At 50.5% G+C, this 21,636-nt stretch overlaps 8 protein-coding genes across 8 annotated transcripts; 4 read left to right on the top strand and 4 right to left on the bottom strand.

The window, feature by feature from the left end:
- Nucleotides 1-236: 236 nt before the first annotated feature.
- Nucleotides 237-2,079, top strand: N7515_006088 (nucleobase cation symporter-1 family protein; the record flags this gene model as incomplete). The annotated part of the gene is made up of 3 exons (XM_056666832.1): nt 237-363; nt 425-528; nt 592-2,079. 3 exons carry the CDS (start codon nt 237-239, stop codon nt 2,077-2,079), a joined length of 1,719 nt encoding a protein of 572 aa, XP_056520428.1.
- Nucleotides 2,080-2,473: 394 nt separating this feature from the next.
- On the bottom strand, nt 2,474-4,090 carry N7515_006087 (uncharacterized protein; the record flags this gene model as incomplete). The annotated part of the gene is made up of 1 exon (XM_056666831.1): nt 2,474-4,090. One exon carries the CDS (start codon nt 4,088-4,090, stop codon nt 2,474-2,476), a length of 1,617 nt encoding a protein of 538 aa, XP_056520427.1.
- Nucleotides 4,091-4,829: 739 nt separating this feature from the next.
- Nucleotides 4,830-7,268, bottom strand: N7515_006086 (anoctamin family protein; the record flags this gene model as incomplete). Its single annotated transcript, XM_056666830.1, has 4 exons — nt 4,830-6,536; nt 6,601-6,895; nt 6,962-7,115; nt 7,175-7,268. 4 exons carry the CDS (start codon nt 7,266-7,268, stop codon nt 4,830-4,832), a joined length of 2,250 nt encoding a protein of 749 aa, XP_056520426.1.
- A 4,281-nt stretch (nt 7,269-11,549) lies between these two features.
- N7515_006085 (uncharacterized protein) lies at nt 11,550-13,824 on the top strand (the record flags this gene model as incomplete). The annotated part of the gene is made up of 3 exons (XM_056666829.1): nt 11,550-13,458; nt 13,514-13,700; nt 13,761-13,824. 3 exons carry the CDS (start codon nt 11,550-11,552, stop codon nt 13,822-13,824), a joined length of 2,160 nt encoding a protein of 719 aa, XP_056520425.1.
- A 1,397-nt stretch (nt 13,825-15,221) lies between these two features.
- On the top strand, nt 15,222-16,008 carry N7515_006084 (WW domain protein; the record flags this gene model as incomplete). Its single annotated transcript, XM_056666828.1, has 3 exons — nt 15,222-15,623; nt 15,644-15,830; nt 15,914-16,008. 3 exons carry the CDS (start codon nt 15,222-15,224, stop codon nt 16,006-16,008), a joined length of 684 nt encoding a protein of 227 aa, XP_056520424.1.
- A 445-nt stretch (nt 16,009-16,453) lies between these two features.
- Nucleotides 16,454-16,981, bottom strand: N7515_006083 (class I SAM-dependent methyltransferase; the record flags this gene model as incomplete). The annotated part of the gene is made up of 1 exon (XM_056666827.1): nt 16,454-16,981. One exon carries the CDS (start codon nt 16,979-16,981, stop codon nt 16,454-16,456), a length of 528 nt encoding a protein of 175 aa, XP_056520423.1.
- An 887-nt stretch (nt 16,982-17,868) lies between these two features.
- On the bottom strand, nt 17,869-18,972 carry N7515_006082 (uncharacterized protein; the record flags this gene model as incomplete). Its single annotated transcript, XM_056666826.1, has 2 exons — nt 17,869-18,369; nt 18,439-18,972. 2 exons carry the CDS (start codon nt 18,970-18,972, stop codon nt 17,869-17,871), a joined length of 1,035 nt encoding a protein of 344 aa, XP_056520422.1.
- Nucleotides 18,973-20,028: 1,056 nt separating this feature from the next.
- Nucleotides 20,029-21,150, top strand: N7515_006081 (uncharacterized protein; the record flags this gene model as incomplete). The annotated part of the gene is made up of 1 exon (XM_056666825.1): nt 20,029-21,150. The coding sequence occupies one exon, from the start codon at nt 20,029-20,031 to the stop codon at nt 21,148-21,150; it is 1,122 nt and encodes a 373-aa protein (XP_056520421.1).
- Nucleotides 21,151-21,636: the final 486 nt, after the last annotated feature.

Here is a 21,636-nt window from a genome sequence, read left to right as displayed (position 1 = left end):
ATGAACAGGGTCTTGGTAATTGCTCATGGTTCATCGCCTACAGGCCCCTTTGATAACTTATCACCAAGACCGCACGCGGGCTTTGAACTAACTCAACTCTTTATCAGCAGAACGGCAAGCCACCAGCTCTAAAACTTGGGAAATTTCGCTGGGCACTTGCATAAATCTCAACTCATCGCCACGTCTTTTTGCTTGTCAGGAATTCTGGTGGTTGTTCATATATTCTTTCTATCACAATGACTTGGGCATCACGGGTCAAGCAAGCGTTCTCCTCGCGAGAGGCCTTCATTAAGGCCATTGAAACGAAAGAGGTTGACGGAGAGAATGCAACTTATAATGAGGATTTACTTCCAACAGAACCCGGTAAGTCGCTGGCCCAAAGACTCTTCTAAGGACCGAACGAGATGCTAATGAATCGTGACAGAGCGGCGGTCATGGGCATGGATTCACTTCTTCACATACTATCTTACGACATCTTTCTCGCCGACAAGTTATAATCTCGGTGCCTCTCTAGCCACCATTGGCCTGGTGAGTCAATCGGTCCTTTTGAAGCGATTGGCAAGTGTCCGGTCATGCTAATGAAAATCCCAGACGTGGTGGCACACCCTTATTGCCGCGGTGATAGGCTCTATCTTCCTTTCCATTATTGTCGTTCTCAACTCTCGCGGTGCCACGCAATACCATGTCGGATTCCCGGTCATTGCAACATCAGCCGGAGGTCCACGAGGCTCCAAATTCTTCATTTTCATCCGTGGTGCAGTGGCCGTCATCTACTTCTCCACAAACCTCTACTACGGTGGAATGTTGATGGCCATCGTGCTGCGGTGTATCTTTGGCTCGGCATGGGAAAGCATTCCCAATCATCTTCCGGCCGATGCAGGCATCACCAGCGCAAATCTTCTGGCCTTCTTCATCTTCTGGTTCTTCCAGATGTCTTTGATGTTTGTGCACCCCGTCGTTCTGAGACACATCTTCGTCGTCAAGGCGTTCTACAGCACTGTTGCTCTGATCGCCGTCCTCGGCTGGGCCGTTCACCAAAATCACGGCTCCCTCGGTAGCTTCCACTTCGAAGGCCAGGCAGTGCTGTCAGGCGCGCAACTGATCTGGCCCATGATTTCGGCTATCAACTCTATCTGCGCTGCTCTGTGTCCGATTCTGATCAATCAGCCTGATATTGCGCGATATGCTAAAAGACCGTCGCAAGCCACCTGGTCCCAGATCTTGGGAATCTTCGTCAGCAAGATCCTGATCATGTTCCTCAGTGCCGGAACTACCAGTGCCACCCAGGGATTCCTGGGCACGTCTTACTGGAATGTGTGGGATCTCTACAACGCAATCCTGACAACCTACTGGGGACCTGGTGCTCGTGCTGGTGTTCTATTCGCTTGTTTGGGCATGGTGCTCGCTATCCTGGCCTCTAATGCCGGCACCAACGCGCTCCCTGCGGGCGCTGACATGACGGGTCTCCTGCCACGCTTTATCAACATTGTCCGTGGACAGGTCATTTGTGGTCTTTTGGGTCCTCTACTGTTCCCCTGGAAGATTATCGCCGATGCCAAAAGTTTCCTGACCTTCCTGTCCTCATACGCCGTCTTTTTGATGCCCATCTGTGGTATCATGGTGGTTGACTACTGGCTCGTTCGTCGTGGTAACCTGCACGTCCCGTCGCTCTACAACCGTGATGCGGACTCTCCTTACTCATACTGGAAGGGATGGAACTTGCGCGCCATTGTTGCCTGGCTCGCCGGTACCGCATTCGTTATCCATGGTGTCGCTGGTGCTTTGGAACCTAGCCTCACAAACCAGGCTAGCAAGGACATGTACAAGCTTGGATTCTTGTTGAGCTTCCTCGTTGGATCATTGGTCTACTATCTCGCCTGCCTGATCTTCCCTGTGCCAATGTATCCTGAGAGCGGCCGGGACATGCCCAAGACATTCGAATATATGGCAGCTTCTGAGGGTTTCTTCGAGGGTGAGAGCGTTGATACTATCCGGATTAGTCACGGCGCTATCACTGGGATCAATGGTGATACAGAAAAGGATTCTGCGATCACATCGGAAAAAGAGATTTATGTATAACCTTAGACAGACAGAAACCCACAACCCGAATGCCTGATCTATGTCCTTAGATTCTGCGCCAGTACAAGCCAAATGCAAGTTAGTTACATTATTTACACGCTTGTCTCTGTTGCGGTTTCCGATCAGATTATTTTTGGTGTATTCATACCAAGTTGAATAATTGGGATCTAAGCTACATGTACTCTTCGTAGAATAGGCGTGCAACCCTGCAATGCCAGTCACATATACATGGAAAAGTCTGCCAGCTGGTGACTATTCACCAGTTGGCGGCAATCTACCCGCAATCCAATCCAAAAAACCGTGCAGGTAAGACATGATGAAAGCATAACAGTTAAAAATTGGAATAAGGGGGAATTGTCAAGCCACGAACGCATCGAGCAGGCAAAGCTGTCCTTCACGCAGTGGCGGCCTTTTGGTGATCCTGCCAGATAGCGTAACCCAGGAGTTCAAGCAGGTATCTTTCACGGTATATGAGAATGGCCACACCCTCTCTTTGCAAAAATATCTGCGCATGCTGCAGAACGATGATCAAATCGGTGGTGGGGAGCCAGAAGATGGCCTGGTGGGAGATGGTGATTTGCTGAGGACAAAGACTCAAGCATTGAAGCTTGTTGAACAAGGGCTGAGTGCGTTTATCATGGGCGAGAGACTCGCAGAATGATTCAAACATGTTGTTATCGACAATCAGGCGAAGGATTGAATCCAAATAATCGCGTCGGAATTGCGCTTGTGGCAGGGAGGGTTCCAGCTCAGCGAAAGTACTCTGCATCATGATCACTTGTTGCAACTCTTCAAAGAGCAGCGTTGACTGTTTCTCAATTGACCTTGTAAGTCCGACAAGTGGGCGGTCATAGCCCAGCTTCTTCCGCCAGAAGTAGTTGCACACAATCAGGATGATGATACACGGGATTAACACAACATATCCCCACCAGCGCTCGGCTGTGACCATTGAAGCGGCACCAGCCACAAGACCATTTACACCATTGATCCCAGCATGCCATTGGAAACGACGGAAACGTGTATGCAGGCGACGACGGATTGTATCATTTGTCTCCAGGGCAAAGACGGCGGCATGGTGCAAATGAAACCGACGGACAAGATATCCCGACCAAACGGCATTTGCTACACCAAAGGCAGCAGCTAGACCATTCCCGATGTACCCAGAAAGCAGATTGCTGGTTTTGTAGACGCGGGGATTGGCGCCACCGATGGCCATCAGAGTGCCAATGCCGACCAATAGCGAGCCAAATCCCATGAATGCGTCCATCACGAGGCGGTCCACCAGCTCAGTGCCAATCTCACGTGCCCCAACTCCAAGGCGATTTTCAATGAGCTGAACCATCTCCGTGTCATTCTTGTGTGATTCCTGGAGGCTTTGTAGATGAGCCCTTTCCACCCGCAGGAGCTTGATGTTTTTCCAGCTCAGTAGAAGGTCACGCACAGCAACGACTACCATCCCCAAAGCAAGTATGCCACCCAGTCCCATCAATACCGCTGCAAACTTCGGAACAGGAATCTCATTCCAGACATTTGCAGCGAAGTCGCCAGCGTTGGCAAGCTCAAGGTATCCAACGCCAGCAAGCAAGCTGTTTTTGTATTGCTGTTGATGGTGCAGTCTGAATCGGCCACGCTTATTAACGAGCGTCACTTGATCGTTGATTGGCTGGGCGGCCTCCTGTAGTGTGATGTCGCTGGTGTTTCCTTCGCCATGCTTCCGTAACAGCGTCAATCGGTCGTTGGTTATCTGCAGGGATTCTTGTGACGTGATCTCGCTGGTGTCACCCTGCTCACGCTTCTGCAATAGCACAACTTGGTTGGTGGTTGTCGGCTCGGAGTTCTGGGATGTGATGTCACTGGCTTCGCACGGGAATATCGGAATAGACGGTGATGGGCGGCTTGGCCGTTGGAGTCGAATGATCTCCATGAATTTGGCTCTGATGATTTTTTGGACTTTGTGAAGTTGGGAAGGGGGAGCGACGATGGTGTCGCTGGTCCCGTGTGCATCACCCATTTCCGTGATAAGATGTGAGGAATCATAGAGAGGAACAGTTCACATGACTTCACTAATACCAGTACTCAGAACAAAAACTCAGTGATGGACACGACTGGAATACGATTGGAGCAAGAGCTGAGCTTCAAACGATGAACAATGAGTTGTCAAAGACAAAATGGCACAAGTGGCTCCCAGCGGGTAAACTGCCGGACCTTAAGGCACATCCGGCTTGGCATCGCCCTGTAGGGCTGAGCACGTGATGAGCTAGAAATAGCTACAGCCTACCGGAAACCTTTGCCGTCCAATGTACGTAACTGAAAATAACCGTACCAGTTCAGAACACCCCTTGCAGTAGGTACATAGGTGCTGCCAGGCAGCAACACTTACCACATTTGCCAGACGGATGTCTACCCGGCTGTCCGATCGTTTTTTAACAAAGTTGTCATCAGGAGTCAGACTTTCTGGCTTTCTGCTTTTACTGTTTTACATAATAGTATTAATGTAACCCCTGACTAAGTAGTCTTTGAAGGGACCTACAGAAGTGACTTCCAACCCTGAACATTTAACTATATTCTGCAAGGGACCAGGGGGAAGTATGGGAATTAATTACCACTAGACCACATCAAAAACCAAGGTTCCTGTTTATGGCCTAGGGAGGCCTTATCCCAGTGTATCCCAGTCTGACAGGAAGCAACATGGAACGTAGGAAGTTTGAAATTCCTCTTGATGAATGTGGCATAACTCTAGTACCTACTGCTCATGCTTCTTTGTAAGATACATTCCCTGGTTCGGGTGTGCTCAATGCTCGAATTAGCTTGACGCCGGCCTCCGCCATATCGCCCGAATGTGCCCCCCAGAACTGAGCCTCACGGTCGGAACCCCGGAGCACATCATCCTCCGGTTGCTCCCTGGTTGGAGAAGGAGTACCTTCATAAGTTTCTTCATTTTCAGTCGCGCTGTAGACGTTGACTCGTTCGTTGAACCGCACTCGGTGACGGGTCCGTCCATTAGGCGAGCCCTGGGAGCAGGATTTCGGGGAAGAGTTTCTCGCCAAGCTCGCAGCCAGATAATTTCTCCGCACAGCGTACCGACGAGCCTCTTCCCTCCGAATAGTGTCTGAGTAGATCTTCTCCAAAGCCACCGAGGCGGTAAATCGCATGCCTAGGTAGACCTGCTCGGCAATAAACACCGTCAATAGCAAGGAAGAGAGCCTTACCTCGGCGATGGGCCCCCGGTAAATGTGCACGACGGCGGCTGTAGATAAGGTTCCCAGCCAAGCCAAGAAGTCCAAACCCAGGAGACAAGGTCCAATGGAATCGGACCGAATCGGTGGTGGTCGCTGGCATTCCAGCGTGAGTTTGAAGAAGTCACCCCGCAACTCAAGCCAGTTGTTCAGTAGGAAACCTAGCGGGACGAGCGGCCAGGCAACTCCAAATAGTGCCAGATAGCCGAACTGAACACACATCTCCATGGTGTCATCCTCGACATGGTATTCCTCTGCACCAGCCTCGCTACGCAGTCTTGTCATAAAAGCCACCTCCTCGGGCGGGTCAATCAGGAACAGATCCGTGGCCACGGAAGTCGTCCGCCTGTGATCCATTCCTGCCTTGCGTTTCTGATAGTTCTGCCATTTCTGTCGCAAGACATGCTTCACATATGGCAAAATAACCTCCTCGCCGAAACTGAGTACTTGCGCCGTCATTGAGAGGTAGATCACTTCCTGCTGGAAGCGTGCGACATCAACCTCAAACTCCTTGGTGTGGACGGCGAGGTTGGTCTTCTGCCCTAGGGCCTGGAAGATGTGCAAGTATGGGACAATTTGTCTACCAAATGGAACGTACACAAATGCAGTCAACATTGTAGGGAGAAAGGAGGTGATAGAGTTCATGACAAAGGTCTTCTGAGTCTGAGCGAGATCATATTGATCTTGAGTTCGGTAGTTCTCGTAGTCGGTCAGGCGAGTTGCAATCCTCGTGAGGAATGAGGTAATGGCGGGCAAAGATAGCGAAAAGAGGACAGTCGGTACGAACTCAAGGTACCCCTTGAATGGGCCATCGTACACCTCGGATATGAACACCTCTGATGCGAAAGATGCAACAATCAGAGCTCCGAGCGCGACGCTCGCGACAGATGCGAAGGGAAGCAAGAGCATCTGCCGTGAGAACTGCTTCCAACCAGGGAAAATATGCCGCACCTCACCGCTGATTGGGTCTTTGACCTCTTTCTCCCATACATACTGCTTGCGATTCACTTTCAACCGCCCAACACCCTTGACGTCCCAACGCTGACTTAAATCGGCCTCCCGAATCTTCCAGTACTCGACGAACACAATACACGACGTGCATAGTACGGCTCCATATGTGATCGAATACGGACCTAGATATAGCCATCCGAGAATGCCCAAGCCAGCAGGCACCGTGAGGAATAGCGAATACGAATGAATAAAGGCGTAGTAGAAAGCAACCTAGACACAATCAGCACAATGTGTCAATAGAGCTACCCGGAGGTCGCTCAAGCCGGACCAATACCTTCTCTCCGAAAAGTGCTCGAATTTCATCGAGATCTTTGGCAGTCAATATAGTCTTCCGATTCCATTGACGTAGCATCCGGGAACAGGCCTCCTGGTCATGTAAGGGAAAAGAGGCGGTCACATTCTTCCATTTCCCGAACCCCGGTGTGATTCCTGCGCCGCCTAACTTCTTTTGCCATGTAACAGCATGGTAGACTGATCGGATCTCTTCGGATGGTGACTCGGCATCGGCGATAGTAGTTTCATCGCCCTCCGGTAAAGTATGGGTAATTCCGAACAACCAATCCTTTATTCTGCCGTGAGTCAGTTCATGCTCGAATCTGCTTCAACCATTCGAGCATCTCTTCCATATCACCTACCTGGACTGATGTACCAAATTCCCTAGGTGATCTCGCGGAACTCGGATGCAGACCAAGAGTGCTGCACTGTGTCCATGCCGCACTTGGACCCGAAGACCGGCTTCCTTCAAGTCGCTAATGAGCATTCGAAACTCTGTAATAGCTTGCTCTTGATCTGTAGATTGTCAGTATATGTCGGGAGTCAAGGATGTCCGGCGCAAGCACGTCATTTACCGATGTCGCCGAACTCATATTGCAGAACCCAATCCACACCCAGGTTGTCGTAATCATCGTGGTCGCTCTTACCATACCCCGCAAGCCATGACATATCGGGAAGCTCAGGGTGGCTTGTTAAGAGAGTGTGCAGCTGGAGTGGTGAAAGGTCGAGGTTGAGGCGGTGGAAGTTTGAGTATATTGGAAAGGGAATGTGGGGGATTTGTTAGTATTTTGGTACTACTGTATGTACGGAGCCCGTGATACCATTGTTGGTTCCACTCAACAGGGGGAAAATGCCAACATCCGCATCATCTTTACCCGCCCAGTCCGCTGCGGATCACCAACTTCTCTCTCTTCCCCTTTTTCTCTCCTTAATCTGATGTCTACTTAGTCAACCCCCTCTCTTCTCCGAGGAGCGATCACGGTTACACAATTGCGTTCCCCAGTGCATATATCCTCGTTCTGATCCCTGCAATGATTTGGCTTTGTCTAAGGCTGCAAGCCTGCAAGTGACAAGTCAACCCCACTAGTCAATCCTCAGCCCTACGGGGAGGTTTTATTGCGCGCCGATCATGTTTGCCACCGAATGAGAAGCGGCAGATTCCGATCGCCAATTCTCTGCCCTACCCCTTGCCTGTCAATCGGAAAATCCCCGTGCTCTGGCCCTGCAAAATTTGACATTTGAAGCCCATGCTCGAATGGCTGGATCGAACACCTGCAGCTGCAGCTCACTCGCAGACCCCGAAGGTGTCGCTGCCACAAAGGGATGACTGCACAGGGCTGGATCCACTACGGGCGCGTGCAGTCCCGGGATTGGAAAATGTTGGCACCTCAATAGGGCTGGGCTGGGCACCGGAGCGGGCTCCGGCCCCTGGGTTACTGGCGTTGGGGTAAAAGAATGAATTTATTGGCGACGCGGCCAGCCAATAATGAACCTAATGAAACAGGCCAAACGAGCTCTACTAATAATTGCCAGCAAATGCCCATACGGAATCTTTCATTGCTTGATGAGCTTAATATTCAAAGGCAATTACACGAAGGTTCTCCCTAGACAGGGGAAATTGTTGAGAAAAATGTTGCTGCCTGGGTGCAACGGCCTGCCGAGCCTCGGCGCCCCAGGGAACTTGGCCAAGATTAGATTTCCTGCCTTCGCGTCAGTCTGATTTTTGAATATCCACATTTCCATTGGAGATCTGCTTACAATGGGCGGTGAAACTTCATTCGATTTCATATTTGCGCCAAGAGTGGATTGTGGAGGTTTTGAAAAAAAACTTGAGTCCTTGACTGGATCCATAGCAGTGAATTCCCCGCCCAATTGCATAGGCATCAGCATTTACACCCACAGCCGGCGACGGTTTTTGAGACTGTGGCACCGCGATTTTGGGAATGGCGCTGCCTTTATATCCGGCGCTTCCATCGTCCCTTGTTCGAAGTCCATAAATGGGGCAGCATGCGCGAACAGATGCATGAGCAATGAGATCATTTTCAAGATATATTGACTTCCACTCAGTCGATCACTTTCCTCTACATCCATCGTACGCCTTTCCTGGCTCTTCTAATTGACTGAACCAGTCATCTACGTACTAGGTTGGGCCTTGGCTACCATATGTATTCGCTCATTGAGATCATGGCCCGTCGTTTACTACGTGGGCAGAATCTCACCCTCGGGTTGAGCCTCTTTCTCTTTATCTTCATGTTCCTTCCCACCTTGCTTATACTATTAGCGGTCATCGTATTCTTTGTCCTGGTGTATCCGCGACTAAGCAAGCCGTACAGGCTTGACCGAGAACAAGGGTTCGAGCCTCGGTCCGAGATGAAAAATTGAATCAAAGTATCACGTTGCGCGTTTGGTAAGGTCACGTTCAATATGCTAGCTTGAAACTGATCACTGACGTTGTAGATGCTCATGAGTCTCTTCAAAAGCGTTGTTACACGCGGCACATTGGCGTTCTCCTTTTCTATCTGATTCCAAGGTTTGCTGCTGTTATGCAGCAACCAACCACAGTCTTGTAGGGGTGTTCTGGGATGTACCCTAAAAGCGGATGAATTGCTTCCATTATTTTGTTGTCCAATGTCCTGGATGCAATTGTACGAGGGCGAAATGGCGTTCGCGTTGTATATTACTTTTCTGTGCATTCCACCTATCCATGAGAGGCCTTTCCACGCCGGATACATATCCCATGCCGGGCTGTGCCTTCATTTATTTCATGTTTCACCGGGCTCAGTCCAGATAACCTATGATATACCTATCTACGTGACGTCCTATATGTCGGTAACTATCTATGCTAGCATAAACTCTGCATGTAGGTATGATGCAGATCGAGTAGCGTACCCTACCTTCCACTTAGGTTGTAGTGTAGCCCGGGAGATTAACACGGTGTACACTGAAGCACCCTGGTGAGGTAGAAGTTTCTTGTTCCATGTCCGGACCGGGCCTGGCTGAAAAGTTATTTTCCCTTCCATCGCTCCATTGATACTCTGAGGCTGGTTTCTTTGACTTTCATTGCCACTATTCCGCTCCAGGGTTAATCCTCGCTCCTACTGTGCCAGGTCTGAGGTGGGTAAGCGGGTAGGGCTAACACCCGTTTCGGTGGAAAACTCATTTAATGTTGTTCATGCTCGTCAGATTCAAGATGCAATCGCGGACCCAGGTATTCTCACATGGATATCTTCGGTACTCAGACCCTCGCTCACTGAGTCGATGATATAGTTGGAACAAACTATGGTCCTCTTCACAGTCATCAAAGACTGCTTCAAAGGCACGACAACCAGCGCATAGGTCATAACAAAAGGCACAATCGTCCAGACATGAGCCTCTTCTTTGGGTCCAATGTTATCGTAATGTGGTAGGTTCAGAGAGGCGAGATTGAACCAAATCCAGAAGATCCAAATCCACTACGTGGCAGCATACTTGAGCACTGCTAAGAGGACAAATGCCCAATATGCCGAATACTATGTAGCACATTGTCCCCGCAGTATAGACTGCATGCTATTAATAATGGAGGACAAAGAAATGCCTAAGGGCAGTGGGCTGCCGAATGAATAATGATGCCACCCCGGATCTGATGGCGGGCTATCATGTTGGCGTCTGTGAGTCACTGAATAGAATGTTTGGATCATATCCATCCATCGAGACAAATGGTGGCAATGGCCAGTGACACAGCCACAGTACTTACGGGAAGTGGGGCTCAACGCGGCTTCGTTCTCGCGATTCCTCCGCCCGAGAGGCGCAGCACATTTTCAGCCTTCAAAGCGAGTAAGATACGCGCTTTCTTGGGGTTTCAGATAAATGTTTAGCCGATTGGACGATTTGAGATTTGACATGACCTCATCAATCATCATTGACTATTAGCGAAGCACGACAGTGTACGCAGACAGCGTACAACGCATAGACAGTCTAGAAGAGCTGCGGCGCGCGGTCGATTTAGCGTGTGACGAGCACCCGAACTCAAGGGTAACACTAACCCCTATTTTTGGTCATTCTGGAAAGCTGGTCCCAATCTCAACAATCTCATTGATCGGGTGTTGGGGTCTTTCCAGAAAAGCGGAGATCTTGATATCGGGGCGAAGTGGTCTGGGAGAATATTTCCGTTAGACTCGAGTCATCCAGGTTCAAGACCCGATCGATGGCAATAAAGAAGAAAACAAGACTCATGTGCCGATGGAAATGAAATCCACACCCATAGCCAGGCTGTCGATCTGGACGATTATTGGCCAACGAACTTGGTTGGCTGCATGGCCCCGAATTACCCGCCGTGGCAGAACCCGCACCCTTGGCATCCATAGGGATGAGAATCATGAGTTGATACACGGGAAGAGAATGCGTCATTTGTCTTGGGGACGTAGTTTTGGACGACGATGTGTATGTTGTGCCAGGCGACATGTTACATGTTGGTCGGAGTAGCCTTAATATTGACATCATCCTAGGGGGGATTACGAAGAGCAACGCGAGGCTGAGAATGTTTTGCACATATTGTTGTCACTGGTGCTGATCCGCATTCTTAAATACAAAACCATCTGCATAAATACTTTTAGTTCCACGTTGGTTTTAGCCTGCGCCGAAGACACCTGCGCTTAAGACAATCGTTGAAGGTGAGATAATGGATCCTTGGAAGTGTGGCGTCGGGAAATCATCACGCCGCCAAGCTCTCAAATAAGTCTGACCCGTCCCCCCTAGTCTGTCAAAACTCCTACTGTGATTAATTTCGCTCTTTTTCACTCTTTCATTCACAATATTCTCTCATCGAAGGCTAGTTGCCTTGTTTCATCAGTGGTTTTTTTCGGAAATACATGCGTAAGTGATGTCGACACTTCCAGCGCCGGCTCATAGATAGCTGTAGCTCTTGGCTGTGCCCAGAGCTTATCTCAGCCTTATATTTGAATCTGACTGACAATGCCATTTTCTCCAGACCGTGTTCAATCGTGGGCGAAAGCTCACGCGTCCTCTCGCGACCTGCCAGCTCATACCCCTTCCCGGCAGGTCGCCAACCCCGAACCTATTGAAAAATACACCCAAGATGGACAAGTGAATGCGCCCGCCGAAGACCCTGCTCCAGGGTCTGTCACGGAAACCGATTCTAAGCCGGAACTTCTGAGCCGTATGCGCAATGGTAGCGGGCGCTTCTACCAACATACGAAGAATGCGATCTGCCACAGCTGGATCAATGTGCTGCTCATCTTTGTTCCAGCCGGTATTGCGGTCGAGGCTGCTGGCCTCGACCCAGCCATCATCTTCGCGCTGAACGCGGTGGCCGTCATCCCGCTGGCCGGACTACTCAGTCATGCTACGGAGAGTGTCGCAAGCCGTCTTGGTGATACCATCGGAGCCCTGATCAACGTCACCTTCGGAAACGCAGTAGAGTTGATTATCTTCATCATTGCACTTGTCAAGAACGAGATTCGCATTGTCCAAGCCTCTCTTCTTGGCTCCATTCTTGCCAATTTGCTGCTGATTATGGGCATGGCGTTCCTGTCTGGTGGTCTTCGCTTCCAGGAACAGATCTACAACAGCACCGTTACCCAAATGAGTGCTTGTCTGCTCAGTTTGAGTGTAATGAGTCTCCTCATTCCCACTGCTTTCCACGCCTCATGGTCGGATAGCGCTAACGCCGATCGCGAGACGCTCAAAGTCAGCCGTGGTACCAGTGTAGTCCTGCTCTTGGTGTATATTCTATACATCGTTTTCCAGCTAAGAACCCACTCCTATCTCTACGCGAGTATTCCCCAAGCTATCATCGACGAGGAGTCCCACCCCGGCGTTCTGGCAGAGTTCATGAACAGCTCTTCGGATTCCTCCTCTAGCTCCAGTGAGGAGTCAGATGACACGACTACATCCTGGACGACTGCCAAGCGGATCAAGAGAGCAATGAAATATCGCAGACATCGCAAATCAAGTACAAGCTCCAAGGGAACGACATCTCGAAGCTCGTTCCAGAAAAAGGCCGTGGCATCCGCCTCCAACGAAAACCAGAGCTCTATCCCCAATTCCATTGACAGCAATGAACATGCGATTGAACTCGACGAGATTCGTTACGACGCTGATGACGATGCAGTTCGATCTCGCGATTTCGGCTCAGCTCTGGGTCGCGTGGATTCCAAAGCCAGCAAAAAGTCCAGGAGACGGGATCGAAAGAAGCGCAAGGCTGAAAAAGAAGACAGGAAGGCTGAAAAGGACGAGAGGAAGGCTCGGATTGGGGCACCCCAAGAGGCTGGTCCATCAACCAGTCAACGTCCATCCATCGCAGGTTTCCCGACAGCCCCTAACTTGTCGGCTGTTGCAGGCACTGGAGATGATCCGCAGAAACGCCGATTGCCCTTTGAACCTATTGCATCCCTGCTCTCCAACACCGTCTTTAGCTCCCAGTCACCCGCGAATTCACCCCGTATGGGAACAACTGCCTCGCGTCCAAATATCGCTCGCAGCAACTCACTACCCGCACCTACTAGTCGTCCGCCGGTCGGAAACGCAGTGCAGTTCGCCCGTGGTGCTTCGCGCATCGCTGTGCCAAATGTTGTTGCGCCCCCGGAGACAGATGCTCAGACCCCGGAACCTGTAATGTCTCGCACTGCTGCGGTTGTTATGCTGCTTCTCTCCACTGCCCTGGTTGCGGTTTGTGCCGAGTTCCTGGTTGACGCCATTCCGGAAATGATCGCAAGTTCGAATGTCAGCGAGGCCTTCATTGGTCTCATTATTCTGCCAATCGTTGGTAATGCGGCTGAGCACGTCACTGCCGTTACTGTCGCCACTAAGAACAAGATGGATCTGTCCATTGGTGTTTCTGTGGGTAGTAGTATTCAGATTGGTATGTCTAGGTTCCTTCTGGCTTCTGTACACCTTCTAACCACTCATACCGACAGCTATCTTTGTCACACCATTGGTCGTTATCCTGGGCTGGTGCATGGACAAGGACATGTCCTTGTATTTCACGCTCTTTGAGACCATTTGTCTCTTCGTGACCACATTCGTCGTCAACTTCCTTGTCCTGGACGGCAGGAGTAACTACCTCGAGGGTGTCCTCCTTGTGGCAGCCTACGTTATCATTGCGTAAGCTTTCTCATCCATCCTCTCAGGTTGTTTGCAACCATGTTCTAACCGTTCTATCAGACTATCCGCGTTCTTCTACCCCGGCGATGGCCAGTCCAGTGCGATTGCCGGCTCAGGGGCGTAGTCTCGTGGCTGCAGTGATCCTATGTTGAGTTCAATATCCGACTTCCGTCCACAGTCATAAACAGGGCGTGCTACTTGGCCGTCTTTGATTGCCAATTGCTCGCGTTATCACCAATTAGTGGTCGACTACATAACTTATCTAATAAGCCCAAACGGCTTTTCTCTCGCATTCACTAAAGAGCATACTTACAAGGCCTTGAGCCGACTCGGGATACACACGTAGCTAGCGTCAGCCTACGGATGATTCCAGCTTGAGTACCATCTGCAGGTCTCCGCACACGGTAATGAAACTGTATTGTAACTCATCCTGGCCCCGTCTCAGTTCTGCTGTGAGCCTGCGACAACCAGCTAAGAATTCGACTCCCTCCTGTCGAGTAATAATGTGACGCCATGAAGTGATAGTGTTAGTATTCTTGCTATCTCCCCACCTCATGGCTTGGATGCCTTGGCGCATAGAAATCGGCCATTTGTAGTCTCAGGTCGCGCGACCTACAGCAGGTAGCCACGCAATGTAGCGCCCTTCTGGTCCTATTTACAACCGAATTGCAAGCGCCTATGAATTAGTACGGCCTTTGTCGGAGCACACCACTCCCGGAGTTGTTGATCTAGCCCCGACATCCATATATCCACCAGCCACGTGTGAGACGGCGAGTGGCTGTGTCCGCCGCATTTCGGGAGCCTGAGCCACATACTGGCTCCACATGGCGCACAACAGGAAGATTCCTTTGTTAATGCCTCAATGCTCCATCTTGATTATCCCTGGAGATTGCTCCACTGTGGGCATTAGCCCCTATTTCTCTGTTTCCCCTCAATAATTGACAGTGCATTGTGTACGTTGTGTACGGAATACGCCACGAACCCCTTCAATGATGAAAATCGTCCGAGACGCCGAACCTTGGAAACAAATAGTCAAGCTCCCGAGTGGAGCTGGCCGTTCCGAACTTGAAACCAACCCCTTCAGCGCTGATCTGCCATCTGCAATGCAACCCCTCTACGATATCCGATATGGCGAAGCGTGACACACTAGACCATTGGCGTCCTCCATATTGGACATTTAACTGGACAGCCCTGTCAGGCGCCGGGATTGTCAATCTGACGACGTGCGATGTACAATGTACGATGTACGCGGGAGTCAGGGGTTCGTAGGGCGCTCCATATTGCATCTGCCTAGTTGGAAGTTGACAGCAAAGTGGGCGCTAACGGACAGCCTTGTAGTGGGGGGTCATAAAGTCTAGCGTCAGACATATTGTGGAGTATCTATTTCGGTTCTGGGCGGAAGGTGATGGTGTACGAAGGTGTTCTCTTGTTCCTTCCCATAAAAGCCCATCTCCCCTCTCGTCTACTCTCCACCAGCTCTCTACCTATCATTTTAGTCTCTACACCTCATCCTCACCCATCATGTCCTACGCTCCACCTTACGGCGACCCCTACGCCCGCCCTCCCCCAGACCGTCCTCCATATGATCCCTACGGACGCCCACCTTCAGACCCTTACGCTCGTCCCCCCTCAGATCCTTACGCCCGTCCACCCTCAGACCAACCCCCCTACGAGCGTCCTGCATATGACCAGCCTCGCTACGACCCCGGCCGCCCGGCATACGAACGAGGCCCATACAGCGCGCCCCCACCTCAGGCTCGGCCCCCTCCAGGCCCTCCCCCTCCATTGCCTCAGGGTTGGGTCCAGGAATGGGAGCCCAGTATGCGCCGGGCATTCTATGTAGAGCAGGCCACTGGTCGCTCGCAGTGGGAACAGCCTTACCAACAGCCTGGCTACACTGGCTATGAGGATGGCTCGCGCAGCGTTCCTCCCCCGAGCCCCAGGGTGGCTACTATGCCCCTCCTCCCGGCCCGCCTCCTGGGTCTTACGATACCCGCGGCCAGGATTACTACCAAGATCAATCCCAGCCTGCGAAGAAGAGCAGTGATACCGGGAAGTACCTCGCTGCTGGTGCTGCTGGCTTGGCTGTTGGTGGTATTGCTGGCGCGGTGATTGCTCACGAGCTTGACGGTATGTACACAGTACTCTCTCTCCTCCGCTTTGACAGGCGAATCCAGTGGCCGTTGAATATTTGATACTAATGAACTTATCAGAAGATTCCGCTTCGTCTTCTGACGTCGAGGAAGCTTACGAGGAAGGTCGTGAAGATCAGGCGTATGAGGACGCGGGGAGTGACGGTGGCTGGTAATCCCTTTCGTTGATGGCCGACGATTTTCCTAAGGCGACATGCTTGTTCTTCATGAGCAAGAAATTCCGTTCTGTGAAGCTTTTACATTGTTACAACATCCCTGGTATCCTTCAATACTCGGTACTAGGAAGTAAACCCAATACTACCTATAACTAGCCAATGGTCCGCCATATTTACTTCCAACATAAGATCTCCCCATGCAATAGACCAAACCATGCATTCTCGTCCTGAACAAATTCCCTCCACCCCCTCGCAATGACCTCCAAGTCCCCTTCCTCCGCAAAGCCCTCTTCAACGGCACCCTTCGCAAACCCAGAGGACCTAGCCCTCTCCTCCATAGACCCACCCCAATATCTCCTCTCCTCATCACTGGCAAAACACCAAGCCCCCGCACTCTTCCTCACCCTCCCAGTCTCAAAACCCGCCTCCCTAGCCCAAACGTGAATCATCCTCCCAGGATGTGGACTTCCCCCTTAGCACGCTGCATCAACTCTGTGACCTCCCGCCACTTAGAAATCCCCACAGAGTCAGGATACCAGCTCAACTCCGCAGACTCGCGACAAGCAACAATACCCCCCTCCTTCGCAACCCTCCGCATCTCGCTCAGCGCATGAATCGGGTCTGCAATATGCTGCAGAACCTGATGCACATGCACAACATCGAACGTATTGTCTTCAAACGGCAAGGCATGGATATTCCCCTCTTGAAAAGTGATATTCGACACGCCTTCAGCTTGCGCTAGAGCTCGCGCGCCTTCTAGTGGATCTGGGACGTATTCCACCCCTGTAACGTGGCCGTCCGGAACAAGCTTTGCTAGCGAAATGGTTATTGAGCCTGGGCCGCAGCCGACGTCGAGGATTTTCATGTCTGGCTTCAGGTGGGGGAGGAGGTAAGGGGCGGAGTTGGTGACTGTGCGCCAGCTGTGGGTGCGTAGAACTGACGCGGAGTGGTCGGTTGTGTAGATCTGAGTCATTGTCGAGGTGGACTGGTGAGATTTGGATTTGTTTTGGTTGGAAGTGACCGCGGAGGGTTCGTCAATGGGCGGGCCGCGGGGTCTTTTTATAGCTGCGGGGCATCTGCCCCGTGGAAATTCCGTGGCGATCTTCAGCCCTGTCGGGCTTCCGCTCGTTTACGTCCAACGCCATCTTCTACTATGCGGTCCTCGGCTACTCAAGGGTTGGCAAAACTGCAAAAGGCGATGTCCGTATTATTATCATCGCTATTGTCTCGTGAGATACGAAAGATATCACTGCTGTGAAATCCAATTGCCAACTAGTTATATCCACAGCATTCGACACACTCCCTCAGTCCTCCAAAACAGTCCCTGATGGAGGGATGAATAGCTTCACAATTACCCGATTTGGGCATCAACGTTGGTCAGCAACGACTCAGAGCAAATATCGACTACTAGTCCTTGATGGCAATGGTAGTCATTTAACGGCTCAATTCGATCAAACCTGCACTGAAAACAACATTATACCACTTTGCATGCCAGCGAATTCATCGCATTTACTCCAGCCACTTGCTGTGGCCTATTTTGCCCCCCTAAAGCGTGCATATCGATAAACTTGACTTCCCTTGCGGCATATCCAGAAGCTCATAATAAGCCATCCAAAGATACCTCGATAAAAAGTATCTTCAAAGCTACAGGATTGATACCGTTTAATCCTACTTCTGTGCTTGCAAAGGTCAATATTCGGATTTATTATGAAGCACTCCTGACATTAGGCAATCCCCTCATTACTCGCTCCTTGTCTCTTTCTCTATTAAACGGCCCATACCCTCACCCTTACCGTCACAAGTCCCTTTATCCCCTCTATCACCATCGCACTCCTCCCTCATCATTCCTCTCTCACTGCTTCACCTAATACGAGTAACAGGCTGGCGGGACCATTCATGGAGCCAATCATTAATCCTTTGCACACCCTGCAGGTCTCCTTCCACAGTTTCCTGCTTATCCTCGTCAACCCAGCCCCGGGTATAACTGCCGCCAAAATCAATGAGCCAGGCATCGCCCTTCGTATCAACCAAGACATTCTCAGGCTTAGTGTCACCCCAAACAACGTCTGCCGCATGCAAACATTTAACGTAGTTTTGTATTTGCGTAGACCAGCGAAGCCGATCCTCATTTGTACAGTCGGACCAAGGCGCCAAATCCTCCAGAGTGCCTTTATTCTCGATATAGGTGAGAAGTAGTCCGACCAAACGTGTCCCAGGGTGGTACTCTTCATCGCTGTCGAGAGGATAGTGTTGAAGAACATCCTCGTCGTTGTCGATAATCAGACCGTGAAGGTGACAGATGCGTATATCAGCAAGAAGTGGCGGGCTTGCCTCAGCGTCCGCAAGTATCTTGCTGCGTGCCTGTAGCTCGTGGTATCCATGCACTCGACCTGACACCTAAGGTTTGAAGAAGTACTCATCATCATCCACAAGGACCTTAGATGGGACCAAATGCGATGTTTGATCCAGAACCTGCACTTGACGAGACGAGTATTTGTTGAGTTTCGAGTTAAGTAGCAGAGATAGGTGCCCTTTAAGGGACTCGTTGTTCACATATTCACCCGGAGGTGAGAACTCCTGTCGCGAGAGGGCCACCCTGAAATGTGGCTGAATGTGGCTGCTGCTCTCAGCTACCCCTGCCTCGAGAATGAACCACGGCGGGTAGAGATAGCTATGCAGATTGCACGTTGACTCCATTTGATTAAGGGCCATCTGAGTCATAAGCTCCTCAAACGGCTTTCTGCGACGTTCCACCACTTCACGGGATTCTCCATCTGGATCATCCTTATATAGGACGTTGTAAAACTTGCGATGCTGTTCCAAGACAGAAGAAGAGGCGGCGAGGATCTGTGGATCGTAGCAGATGCGAAAGGCAGCGTTCCTATGGCGGACGGAAAGAGTGATTTCGCTCTCCAAATTGTAGTCCAATTCCCAGGTAATAGACTGAGTGTAGAATCCTTGCATGGTGATAATATGCCGTGAAATTGGTGGACTAGGCAGAAGAAGAACCCACTATGGATAGGGGAAACTTATGAGGATGAGGACATATGACAGCTTTGCAAGGAAGGCCAAACGGATATAGAGAGATGACTTGATTTCAGATAGAAGGAATGCGTGGACGAAGGGGATTTTAACCCCTAAGTGCCCGACGAAAGCTAAGTTAAAACAGGAAGGAGAGACTAATCTAAGACAAGAAGCCAATGAATCACACACAAGCTGGCAGTCTGAATGTGGCCAGGCGGTAGGCCCGGATGCAGATTGACAAACATGAAATCCTCAATCCACATATGTAGGAACCCAGGAAACCTAAATATAGGCCTATTTGCTCGCCGTCGGCTTCACTGCCTCCACTTCACCATAGCTACCAATCGACGCTGAGTGTATACAGCACTAATACTCGTTAGCCCTGTTTGTGTTACCATGTAGCACAGTAGATGAAACTCACCGCCCCTTAAAAAAGCCCTTCATAATATCAATCGCAGCTCACATTCATGGCAACCCTTGTGCTTACAAGGAGCACAGGTATCGAGGCCAGAGGAAACTGCAGATTTGCACATACTGTATTATATGGACCAAAGGTCCAAATCTACCTACAGACCAAATTGCAGCCACTCAGCCTTAGCGAATACCTCGCACAGGTACCGCCTGGCATCATACTGACCAGTTTATCTTAGGTGTCTACATTAAATAAGCGAGCAAGATCACCGGGCTGAGGTCCAGACCAACGCGACTAACATCCTGCTTTTTCTCTAGTTCCTGCTTCTCTCATGGAAAGTACTTTCAGTGATTTGATTTAGGAAGTGGTTTCCCTCAACGCCATTTCCATGGACGTTATGTCCTCTTTACAAACGATCCGGACTTTCCATCCCTACGCTCTAACCTAACTGTACGCGCGATTTCCTCCTCTGCTTCGTCGCTGCCGCCATGACAGAAGCACACCCTAGTGAGGCTGAAGATAATTATCTTCTCCTCCGTTTCCTTCAAGACGTTGAAATTCCCGCAACACTAACCTCGTCAATCATGTCTGATAAACCTTCTACTCCTGATCCCGCCACTGGCGAAGGCCACAATACTAGGAGATCATCGTTGAAGTCGGCGTCCACGCCAGCTACGCCAGAGCGACCATCTGTCACATTTGCAAATCCGCTGCAACCGCAATCACCAGGTTCTGTTGGGTCAGCCAAATCTGGAGCTTCAAATGTCACGTATAAATCCAGAATCTACCCCGTCGAGCTTGAGATGAGAGGCATAATCGAATCAAAGGATAGCCCGCCTTGGTTAGACCGAATGACCAAGGTACTCGAGAGGCGTAAAGGCACCACAGCCCTCCACGCAGATACTATCGCATCCTTTTTAGAATGTTTACGCGTCCCGGGCAATGAAGCAACAATCCAAACGGTCGTGGTGCCCCCTCTCATGAAACTAGCTGTAATCATGACAAATCCAAGTACACATGCTGCTGTGGAGGCCCAATTTGTGAGCGAGTGTCGCCTCCCCTTACCCTCCTCCGATGCTCAAGGCATATCAATCAAAAACATACCGCCCCCGTACCCGGATATCACTGTTGGCCTCCGAAGGGAAAACTTCTACCGGTACAAATTGGCGCTTTACGACCTTGGCGACGTCGCTGCACCCATTAGCTGTACTACAGATATGCTTTTTCCATGTTTCACCCTCGAGGTAAAAGGAGATGTTGGTTATACGGATGCCCAGCACCAGAACAGACACAATGCCGCAGTCATGTTATTCCACCTCCGCCAGTTGTCAACGCGCGCTAGGGGTGAGGAAGTTACAAGGCAATCTTTCGATAACGCTGCCCGCGTTCTTTCGGCAATCGTCAGCCAGGGCTCAATCACAATCTCCGCTCACTGGACGACTTCTTCTCAAGGCTCTGACAATATCTCCTTTCTTTCTCATCTGCTCAAGTCTATTGACACTAGCGTTCTCACGCACGAACAATGGAACGAAGTGTCCAGGTGGCTTCAGAACGCTGTCAACTTTGTTGTCAAAGAAACCCAAGAACAACTTGAGCGTGACCTCAGGTCCATTAATGATGAGATCCTGAAGCGAGGTGAGCAGACTACCAGCAGTACCTCTGCTTCCTCTACTCGCAAACGTCGCCGCGAGGAAATCGAGGACTAAGTTGAAGTCGGAACTGGAAGAAGGCGGCGACATACCGCTACACTTTGCATTTGTTTTTCGTTCGTTCGTTTTCTTTTTATATCTTTATTATATTTTCTGCTAGATATTGTAGTGGTGAGGTGTGACCTTCCCCTACAGGCATGCAGATGCTTCCCCTGTCAGTGTCGTGCCTGACCAGAGTTCAGGCCACGAGCGACAGAAAAGTGCTTTTGCCAAATTCGGATATTCAGACTTAAACGTCAAGTTTCGGAAGCTAACATTCCAAGGCTCGAAGGTTTTAATGGATGGTTCAGACCCTAAATAGGCCTAGTCGCAGACTTTCTTCACAGTAGTACCTGTTTCAAGGTTCCTAAAGAGGTTTAGCAGCAAATGGCATTGTTCTTATGGGTGTGACGAATGACGTGACGGTTGTTGAGTCCGAACCCTATGACGAGAGGTGAGTTGAAAAGTTTCTTGACGGACTCCTTTCTCGTCTTGAGGTTCTCT

This window comes from Penicillium bovifimosum (genome assembly GCF_028826915.1).
Source record: "Penicillium bovifimosum strain IBT 22155 chromosome Unknown utg000005l_segment0_segment0, whole genome shotgun sequence".
NCBI classification, from domain to species: domain Eukaryota; kingdom Fungi; phylum Ascomycota; class Eurotiomycetes; order Eurotiales; family Aspergillaceae; genus Penicillium; species Penicillium bovifimosum.
The sequence above is the reverse complement of the archived record's forward strand: the minus strand, read 5'-3'. Positions and strand labels throughout refer to the sequence as shown.